Source organism: Drosophila mauritiana, chromosome 2R (assembly GCF_004382145.1).
Source record: "Drosophila mauritiana strain mau12 chromosome 2R, ASM438214v1, whole genome shotgun sequence".
In the NCBI taxonomy this organism is placed as follows: Eukaryota; Metazoa; Arthropoda; class Insecta; order Diptera; family Drosophilidae; genus Drosophila; species Drosophila mauritiana.
Genome location: NC_046668.1, coordinates 15,401,405 through 15,411,804, shown reverse-complemented (window position 1 = coordinate 15,411,804; position 10,400 = coordinate 15,401,405). Strand labels below are relative to the sequence as shown.

At 44.6% G+C, this 10,400-nt stretch overlaps 2 protein-coding genes across 3 annotated transcripts; one reads left to right on the top strand and one right to left on the bottom strand.

The window, feature by feature from the left end:
• Positions 1 to 182: 182 nt before the first annotated feature.
• Positions 183 to 6,598, bottom strand: LOC117136054. Of its 2 annotated transcripts, XM_033296699.1 has the most exons (11): positions 6,360 to 6,598; positions 5,104 to 5,504; positions 4,350 to 4,987; positions 4,170 to 4,293; positions 3,919 to 4,106; positions 3,570 to 3,814; positions 3,314 to 3,503; positions 1,603 to 3,199; positions 1,416 to 1,535; positions 1,209 to 1,355; positions 183 to 1,144 (listed from the first exon to the last, which is right to left on the bottom strand). In XM_033296699.1, the coding sequence occupies exons 2-11, from the start codon at positions 5,491 to 5,493 to the stop codon at positions 461 to 463; spliced, it is 4,323 nt and encodes a 1,440-aa protein (XP_033152590.1). In that variant the 5' UTR covers positions 5,494 to 5,504; positions 6,360 to 6,598; the 3' UTR covers positions 183 to 460. The 2 variants fall into 2 exon arrangements, with proteins under 2 accessions (XP_033152590.1, XP_033152591.1); XM_033296700.1 differs by lacking the exon at positions 6,360 to 6,598 and having other exon boundaries at positions 5,059 to 5,197.
• A 417-nt stretch (positions 6,599 to 7,015) lies between these two features.
• On the top strand, positions 7,016 to 10,269 carry LOC117136847 (polyadenylate-binding protein-interacting protein 1). The gene is made up of 4 exons (XM_033297940.1): positions 7,016 to 7,125; positions 7,237 to 7,355; positions 7,636 to 8,492; positions 8,752 to 10,269. Exons 3-4 carry the CDS (start codon positions 7,653 to 7,655, stop codon positions 9,583 to 9,585), a joined length of 1,674 nt encoding a protein of 557 aa, XP_033153831.1. The 5' UTR covers positions 7,016 to 7,125; positions 7,237 to 7,355; positions 7,636 to 7,652; the 3' UTR covers positions 9,586 to 10,269.
• The last annotated feature ends 131 nt before the right edge of the window (positions 10,270 to 10,400 follow it).

Genomic DNA, 10,400 nt, shown 5'->3' with positions numbered 1-10,400 from the left:
GACCGCAGCACTGATATCCATACACGTACTTAGCAGCACTGGCCCGGGACCAATGCTTTTGCAACACTTGATCTGGCGTGCCTGGCAGAAATCAAAACAAACGCACAGCACAACCACCCACACAAACACGCATGCATATATACATACGGACAGCACAAAGAGCAGACAACAAAACCGCGTTCTGTGTTTTTCGTGAAAAGTCGTTTATTTGGTGGCGGTTACTCGGGTTGACAAACAAAGGCAGGGCAACGCACCCACCGCCCCCTCTGAGATATCATAAATGGTTAGTTGCATACACTCGCAAATGTACGCGCCAACAACAAATGTTTGCCTAGGACAAATCCGGACCCAGGAGGTAAAAGAGCAATACCATCAGGTAGTAGAGCAGTAATCCTATAAATGCCATGTTGTAGTTTGGACTTTCCTGTTTCGTGCGCCGCCAAGGGGCGCACTTCTGGCGTCATGAACTGGTCTCCTCCAGAATTGGTGTCGCCCCCGCCACTTCGCTGTTCTTCTCCAGAACCAGGTTGCCAACCACATCAGCACCCTCGGTATCCGAATCCTGCATAAGTGGGCTGTCGAGAATTCGCAGATTTTTTAAGTCTTCATACTGATTTGCAATCTCCAACGTTATTGGGTCAGGTGGAGGTTGAAGTCTACTCAACTCCAGCAACTGCAGATGGTAGTAGACACCCTCGTCATCTATGGCATAAAATTGCGAGAACTTGGCGTCTGTGAAGAACTGACGAGCTTCATTTCCCACAAATTTAACGCAGGCCAGGAGTTCCGGACGGATGGCATTGCCGCGCTTATTCCGCCACAGTTCCGCAGTCTCTCGGTTGACCGGGTGAAACTCGTCGGCAACGAATGTGACATCTTCATCGATGTCCGCTGCAATGGGCGCCGCATCCACAGCATCCTCCTGTGTAACACTGTGCTGCTTGTGACGTCGACTGCGCCGCTGTTTTTGCTCGCGTTCCAATTGATTGTTGCGCATGTGCGTTACGTTCCAGAAGCACAGCTGCTCCGCGCAGCTGACCAGGAGCAACTTACATGGCGAGAATCGCAATTGCCGGATGCAGTGCTCGTGGACCTCTTCAATGCTGTAGATCAGTTGAACTTTTCTGTTTTCAACGGCAAAGAGCTGTTGGGAAATTTATAATTAGTAGGAAATAATTATGAAACGAATTTGTAAGACGTATGTATACCTCTAAAGTGCCATTTTCGAAACCCATAGCCAACATGGTACCATCATCCGCGGCTACCAAATAGCTGATCTTGGCCTTCTGGGCGATCTCTTCTTCGCAAATCGGTTCGTACTTTAGTTGGTTAAAGCTGAATATTAAACGGAATACCTGTCGTTGGAAATAACATTGCTATGATAATTGTTTAATAAATTTGTTTAGCAAACCCACATTGATGATGTTGTTTTCGTAGGCCAGAAAGAGCAGATTGTTCTTCAGATCAAAGCCGACAATGTATTCCTCAGAATCCTTCGGTTTCACGAATGCAGATGTATTAGCTATATCCACATGCTGTTGGTAAATATTGAAATCAAAAACTGCACTTTTACTCGCATAAACTACAATTAAGAACACTCACACAGACTCCGTGGTCGGAAAACAAAATGATATACCGTCCTTCCTGTAAGGACGCGTACTTGGTACTAACATCCAGCATCAATGGCCACTGGTCATTGGGCTTAGGCGGATCTATCTTTCCCAGCTGGAATATCACAGTCTTCTGGGCACTGTGTGCCGACGCCACCAGAAAGTTGGGACTGACCTGTTTGAGGTAATCAATGGGCTCCTCTATAAACTGCTGAGGTAGTGCTGCATCATGATTAACATCTATTATCATTCCGTTCACATAGCCAACGAAAATCTGTTTGTCGTTAAAGGCGGATATGGCATTTATCTTACAGTTACTGGCAGCATGAGTGGGTGTGATTGTGGACCATGCGGAATTGCTAGAAATGGCAGTTTCAATTAGGTGAATGCGCTCCTTGGAGTCCACAGCCAGAATTTGCGTCCGCTCTCTGGTCATGTCCATCAGAGAACGCAGATAGACATTAGGCTCCAAGCAAGCCTTCGTCATTACGCTTATCTCATCTGCACTGTGAACCCAGGCGATTTCCCTGTTTTGGTATGAATTCGAGCCAGTTACAGAGCGCAATGTGTGCACATGGACCACCTGTTTCCCCTTAGCGCCGCACAAAACGATGTACTTATAGACAGGATCAAACAGCTCGTAGATATCCACACACTCTATATGTTCGCTGACATTGCTACGCAGCACTGGATCAGAGATTTTTAGATCATACACAATAAGTCCCTCGGATGTGCCCAGCAGTAGGTAGCGTCCGTCTGTCGAACGCTTTCCGCAGGTGATGAAACTTCCTTCTGGCAGTTGCACTGCCTCCGATTGCAAATCAACCCAAGGACCTGGCAAAAAATTGAGCCGCCATACGCTGTACTTAAAAATCAGCAACACGGTGGCGGTCTTAACCTTTTCGTCAAATACATCTAAGGCCAACGGCGTGTCGTTATCAACATTAAAACCAGGTAGTTCCGGCGCATCGCCGGAACCGTTGGTCAAATCCCATACAGTTAGTGTACAATTGGAGGTGCAGACCACGTAATATCGCTTCAAAACCTGAACGAAACACCGAATTCCCGACTGCATCGTTTTCAAAACAGGCACGTGCGAGAGTTTGAACATCTGATCTTGTCCGTCCCAATTCAAAATGTTCACATCACCATTGCTGAATGCTACATGCAGTTGGATGTTGGCCTCTGGCAATCCGGCGTCTTCATTTAAATGGAAAGCTACAATTTTCAGATTTGCATAGCTACCTATAAGGCAGCGTTTAACCACGCTATTGACTAGCTGCTGCTTGCTACCACCACTGCGGAGCCTTCCTGGGCAATCGGGCCACAGGGCCCAAAGTTTTACGCTGCCGTTGCTATGCAAGGTGATCAAGTGCTTCTGTTGGTTAAACACCGCCATACGCAGAATGTCACTGCTGTCGATCTCGTCCCTTAGCAAATAGGTGTCCTCTCCCTCTAGCGAAACATCGGTTAGCAGAATCTGCCCGCTGGCCAGCGCCATCAAGCAAAAGTCGTTGTGAAGGTAGACAGCATGGCGCCCCTCATTATTGCCCAGGTTTATAATCTGACGGTGCTGGTGAAAACGACCGCTGATAAAAGGAAAAAGTGAAGTACTAATTGAAGAACTTTCATATATACATTTCAATAGTACTAAAAATGACAGCTAAGTTTGTTTGACTAGTTAATAGTTGGCAAGTACTTACTGGTTAGTAAACCAAACTCGACCGTCAAAGCGCTGCACTTGTTTGTGGGCTTCTTCAAAAATCGCCTCATCCTCGGCCATCAGGGCAATCCTAAGCAGGTCCGTAAACTTTGAACAAATAAGATTTTCCTCAATTTTTGGCAAAAAATCCAGAATAGCGTTGACTAAGCGCTCATACTTTGGGTCATTGTCTGCATGAAAAAAAAAGATTTTAGGTAATCATTTTCTTTGTTTCAAATTATTTCTCGTCTACTTACCGCAGATATATGGCTTGTAGAACTTCAGCTGCTGCAGCGTGTTCAAGATCGATCCGCTGGCATTCCAAGCAGTTGAATCGTGACGAATTTTTTGTTCTAGAAAACGAAAATCTAAAAAGACCATGCGAAAGAGAGTCACCCGCTCGGTGTGCTCAATGTTTTTTAGATGATGACCGATGTGGCTATAGAAGTATTGGTCCAGGAAAGGCAGTATCAAGTCGTCGTTATCGAATGCATTTGGGATACTAACAAAAAAGTTATAATCACTCGGTGTACGTCTTACTCGTGGCTTAAGGTTAATAAGTTTCAACAAAGATTTAAGATATCAAGAAAAGGGCTAGAAACTTACTTATAGTGATCTACGATACTCCGATGAAGTGTAGGTTCGTTTTCAACCTCGACTTTCAACTCCAAGTATATGCTGGGTATACTTATGGTTGACTCTTTTGGTTGCTTCTCCACCAATGAATATTTATGAAGTTTGTTAACCACCACCATTACATCCGATTTGACATCAAACCATATCAACGATAGGAGCTGTTCAACAGGAAGTTGATAACGATTAGTAGATGTATGCCGCCAAATGCGGTGCTCACTTACAATAATGGGTATGTGGGCTGATGGAGGGAAAACTGACAGTCTATCAAACATTTGTCTATATTCAGCGGGTTCCAGAACGTTTAGAGAGCTCTCAATGATGGTCGTCAGCTTATCACAGTTTACACTATACAAAAAAAAAAATATGTATTTATTCAGTGTGAACACCCATAATCCACATACTGTTTCCAGTTGTCCCAGGTCGCCAGACCATCCCGAATGCTCTCAGCAATAATGCTTAGTCTGCGTGGATTCGTTGTCAAAACTTCCCGGGGCAAATCCTGTGGTCGACAGTGTAGGTATTTTAGAAACAAAGACTTAACCTCATCCGGCGTAAGCGTCATCGAATGATGATCCAATGAAATATGAGTTGTGGTAGCTTCCGAAAGAAAGTCAGTGACCTGCTTGAACCTTGTGGTCAGCAATATCTTGCAGCCCAAGTTGAAGGCATTCCAAGCCTTGGCATTTTGCACATTAAGCAGAACAAGGAGACAATTCTCATATGGCTTGCTCTTGAGCAGTCGTCGCAGCTCCGCCTGAATGCTGTGGATTCGAAGCTTTATGTTACTGGTATGATCGCAACGACTTGTCCAGTTGGAATCGATCTGGTAAAGTAGTTTCTGCAGCATCTCTAGCACGGTCTCCGGGCTATTGCAGTTCTTTAAGTTTAGCCAGAAGATCTTAAAGTCCATCTTGCATTGCACTTTGTACGATAGGCACACATCCAAGGCTACCCACGTCTTTCCCGATCCCAAGACGCCATCAATCAATACATTTTTCGCTGGGCGAAGTTCTAGAAGAGCCTGCCTTAGTTTCAAATACTGAAATAAAAAAGTATTGTAGTATGGTTAGATCACAATTCCACAAGTAAAATTGTTTTTCGGTTTCGTACGTTGGACTTCTTTGATTTTTTTTTTCGAATGGGAGATTATCATACCGGTTGCAGGCGGTTCACATTGTACTTGGCAAATACTTGGTTGTCGTTGTACAGACGATCTCCCTGCTCGATGTACATACTGGTCATCCTGCTGGGCTGCCGTTGCTCATACTTGATTGGCGCCATCAAGAATTCGTAGTTGACCCTGAGAACGTCCTCCACAAAGACCTGGACCATTTCCTCCGGTTTAGAGAGCAGTGTCCAAAACAAGCGAAGTGTGCCGCTGACTGCATCCTTAGACATGATGATGTGGTCAATTTCCTCCTTGGACAATACTGGTTGCAGCATACCCTGGACATCCTTGCAGTCGAAGTTGTCGACGAATGCATCCTCAAACACGGACAAAATGTCCTTGTATTGGTAATGCTGCTCTACCGTTTCAAAATCCATATTCGTATTACCTACATATGTAAATAGGAATAATAGAATAGAATAGAATAGAAATAATTGATTAGCATTTAATTATTTTTTGTGGTATTTTCATTAATAACAAAAGATGTTATAGTTGAGTTCTCCGACTATCAGATACCCGTTACTCACTGGAAGTGTGAGCGAGAAATTTAATTATCTCTTGGAAATTCAAGAACAAAATAAATAGAAAAAAAATTTAAAAACAAAAATATGTTCATTTCAATGTACATGTGTACATACATATGACGGAAATCTTGGCGCGAAGCGGCTTTGACCCACTTTATTTGAATGCACCACCGTAGACGAGCACGCACGAGTGGTGAAATGCGATAACGTGGATCTATAAGATCCCATATCTGCAAGCTGAGATCGACTGGATCAAAGGTAATTTCACAACTAATCGACAAGGACGCGAACGAGATCGGCTCTAAATAGCTAGGAATACGTGAGTATTGCAACCATCGAAAAAGGCAATTCCGGTTGCATTTCTGTGCTGCTCCGCTCGTCAATGTCGTTGAACCAAAATCGGATCGAATCAAGCGATCGAATCACCACTATTTGAGTGGCGAATTAACTCCACAGATAGATAAGCGCGTAAAGGCAGAGATAGGAGATGCGTCACTGAGTTTGTGTGGGGTTACGGGAAAAGTGTTAATGAACTTGGCGGCCGTCTGTGTGTTAGTGCTCTCGCGTGCAATTGTTTCAGTCACACATACACAAATCGGCAGTGCCTTGGATCTGTGATTGACGGGGAGGCTCAAGGCCGAATAGAAGTATTCAACAATTGCACAGAAAACGAAAGCACTACAGGTACATAAGCTTTCACCTGCACACATAATACTTACGCTCGCCGTTTATTTTTAACAAATCGTCGTCCTTATTCTTAGTTTGTTGTATGTAAAAATATTGCACTTTATCCTTATTATATAATTGCTCCGGCTGCAAGGGGAACACTTTTCGCCTTGTTCACATTGTTCTAGCACATTCTAAGCGACACACTAAAGGCTTGAATATAAAACAAATAATTGACGACAATACTACTCAAAAAATAACAAAACAGCATTTCCTCCGACGGAGTGACCGTTCTACGCGAGGGAAATAATACCAAATTATACTATCGTATAGGGTTGTCAAAGGGTTCAAAAATGTATTTAATTGTAATCTGAATTGTAATTCTAAATTAAATTGCGTGTTTTAAGATATTGATTATTTGTATATTTGTATTATTATTATATTATTATTATTATATATTATTATTACATATTATCTGTTGTCGATCAATTAACAACAGGTACCAGTTACTGAGTTTTATATATTTAAGCCACCTAATACATAAAATATATATATCCCTTATCCAACTAGATTTAAGATTATAATAATACCATGATATTCTCGCATGAAATAAAGTAGCTTATTTAATGCTTATTTTCTATGAAACGGTTCGGCATTTTTTACTTTATTTAAAGTGTGACCATTTTGAGTCGTATCGATATTTCACAGACAACAAAGGTATTCACCGCCAGGTAATTTTCCGCTAGCCACTTGCGACCACACCGACGGTGAAAAGGCGAAATAATAAATTTTAACAAGTTGCCGCAGTGTAAATTAAAGGTGCGTAGCATTTCAAATTCCCTTTCAGCGGTCACCGGCGGTCACGCCCCCGCACCGTCCAATTTTCCATTTTTCACGGTCAGTAAAACGTGCATTCCCACCCAAAATCAGACACGAAATTCGGAGCAGCGCAGCAGAGACGCACGCAGACGAGAAAGTGACGACGCAGCAAAACGAAGCAACAAAAACGAAAATCGGCGACGTACACATTCAACTTGAAGAAATTTAAGGTAGGCATTGCAATTTCCCCACCACCACACGGTAGTCGGATAGGTCGTGTCCATTTCACTGGGCACCACCGACTGACCCGGCTGCGGAAAATAAAGAGATAAAAAAAAGAAAGGCGACAAACCAGTGCTAGGAAAACAAAATGTCCGCGACTCTGACTGAATCGGCGTCCCGACGCTTGCAAACGTGACCACGTTGGGGATTTCCCTGGCGAATGTGATTTGTCTTTGTTAAGATTAACTAATCCTTATCCATTACTTAACTCTGCTTGGTGATTTGCAGTTTTCGAGTCCACCGCAATGTCATGCCGCGCCCCCTTCCAGCCCGACGACCAGTATGAGCAGCTGCGCCGGCCGAATGTCGGCGGAGCAGGCGGAGTGGCCATGCCGGGACTGGATCAGCAGGCGCATCTCTTTGGGGAGTTCGCCGGAGCGCAGGCGTATGGTCAGGTGGTTGGCAATTTTCCTGTGCAGGCCATGCCAGCCCAGGCGCAGACTCTGTCCGATGCGTCCAATCTGTCGGCCACGGCCACCATTTTCATCCCTCGAGGAGCTGCTCCCCCGCAGCAGCAGTCGCGACATCAGCAATACCAGCAGGCTGGTGGAGCCGGTGGAGGAGCTCCTTATGGCCAACAGCAGCCGCGCTATATGAATGGTTTTAAGCATCAGCATCAGCAGCACCACCAGCAGCCGCACTACAACCATCATCACAATCATCAGCAGAAGTTCAACAACGATATGCAGAAGCTAACGAATTCCGTGCAGAATCGCCTGCACCTGAATAGCCAGCAGGGCTCAACCGGCAACTACTATCAGCAGCAGCAGGTACACCAAAACACACACCACCACCAACAACACCAGCAGCAGCATCAGTCACACAACCAACACGCCAAGTTCCAACGGCACTTCCGCTTGAATAACTCATTCCAACAAATCGCACAGCAAACACAACATCAGCAGCAGCCGCACCACCAGCAGCACAACCAACAGCAGCAGCAGTATTTCCAGAACCAGAACCAACAACCGCAGCCATCCACTTCGACTGCGGCGGCCTCCTCGTCGTCCTCGAACTCTTCGCAGCCGGACATGGCCACCATAGCACTGGAGTATCTCGATACAGTCATACATTGCCTTAACCAGGTGAGAATTTAGATTGATAGGTTATCAGGGCAATAATGGGTCAATAACTTAAAAGAAGGCTTCCTTTGATTTATATTTTTAGTGTTTTATGTTTCTTTAATTAATTTTAATAGGGGTCAGCTTAGAGTCGTCTATAACAATATATTTATGCTCCAAAGTAAAAAAAAATCATGTCAAACTTTTCAGTCTAGTCAAACTTAATCTTAAGTTTTAAACCTAATTTCCCCACTAACCAGTCATGTTAATAATCTCCATCCAGAATCCGGGCCAATTTGATACGATTGCATCACGCTTCCTGACCATTTTCGATGGCATGGAGAACAACCAATTCGTGCTCTCCATCGCCATGGAGGACATCTTCGAGAAGTCGATCGAGCAGCCGAACTTCCGGTACATGGGCGCAAAGCTGTACAACCTGCTGCACATGCTCAACTCGAAACCGGACTCGCTGTTCCACACGCTGCTCAAGTGCAAGCTTGACTACCACCAGGAGGAAGTGACCAAGTACATGCGCTCCAACGAGCAGCAGAAGGTTCGCGAGACTGCCCTCTTTCTGGCCGAGCTGTACATGCAGTTGCGCGGCGACGACGACTCGCGCATCCAGTTGATCGCTGTGAATATTGTATATTCGCTGAGTAAGCTGCTGGCCAGCGAGAGCAACGAAAATGTTCGCTGCCTGTGCCAGACCCTCAAGCTGGCTGGCTATGACCTGACGGCCGATTGCCCCAAGGACATACATGAGATCATTACGGCCCTGCAGGCGATCGAGCTGAAGTCGCCGGGCAAATACCCCATGGCGGCCAGTGTAATTGCTCTGCAGCAGAACAACTGGGGCAGAAAGGTGTCGAACGCTCTGGGAGACGATGAAGATACAGTGAAGGAGCCGCCGCGTCTGAGCGATGAGCCCGTCTTCTACGGACCTGATGGCCGCGAATTGACTGCCGAAGAGACCGACTTTCTGGCCGGCGGGGATAATGATGGTGATGATGACTTCGATGGGGATGGTGCCGACCTGGAAATGGACGCAGAGATGGACGAGGAAACCGAGCGGGCATACAAGGAGTTCTGTAAGCAGGGCAAACAGAAGACCTAGACGACTGTGGAGAACTGTGTGGCATTAGACGGATTCATGAGGGCGTGGTCGTTGGCAGGATATAGCTTAGGGTATAAAGGGATGGTGGAGAGCGTAGGAGTGGAGCATTTCCAACAAATTCTCGGTTGTAGGATCGATGATTGCAGTTGCTTGGTTCAGAACCAATTGTGATTATCTTTTAAATTATTGATAGCAAATTGTTTGTGATATCTTCGTGTTTCATGCACCTATCATAATATGACATGTGTTAATGACTTTGTTCGAACGCTTTTTGTGTGATACGCCCGTTTTGTATCTCTGATAACTAACTCTCTGCCATGATAGCCAGTTCATTCATTCAGTTTGTACTTTTTAACTTGAATTAAATAAATTTGAATAATCGCGAAGCCAGGATTTCGACCGTAAACGGTAAAAAAATATATATATAATTATAGCCACTGCCACGCCGAAGTGAACCGCTGATACACACACACACGCAGCTGCACTCAAAGACTCGTACTCATATGCGCACCCACACACTTGCATGGCACATATGCAGACCCATAAACGGCAGAAAAAAAACAAAATCGCAAATTTCACATTCAATTAAACGACATTCTTGATCATACAAATCGAAAAACGAAAGAAAAAAAAACAACAGCAGCCACGCCTAATTTTTAAATAATTGTAATTAATGTTAACGAATCCATGATTTAATTATAAATAAAATTTATCGAATTGCGTTTAAAACAAATTTAAACTGAGCGATTTAATTGAAACGGGAAAGAAAGATGTTCGGTTTTCGAACTAAAAGCGGTTATATTTCCGTTAATTCT

Coding starts and splice junctions, on each gene's coding strand:
- LOC117136054 (XM_033296699.1), bottom strand. CDS start 5,493: ATGGATTTTGAAACGGTAGAGCAGCATTACCAATACAAGGACATTTTG. Junction 4,107..4,169: donor CAGCCCACATACCCATTATT/GTAAGTGAGCAC, acceptor CCTGTTGAACAG/CTCCTATCGTTGATATGGTT. Junction 1,145..1,208: donor TCGAAAATGGCACTTTAGAG/GTATACATACGT, acceptor ATTTCCCAACAG/CTCTTTGCCGTTGAAAACAG.
- LOC117136847 (XM_033297940.1), top strand. CDS start 7,653: ATGTCATGCCGCGCCCCCTTCCAGCCCGACGACCAGTATGAGCAGCTG. Junction 8,493..8,751: donor TCATACATTGCCTTAACCAG/GTGAGAATTTAG, acceptor ATCTCCATCCAG/AATCCGGGCCAATTTGATAC.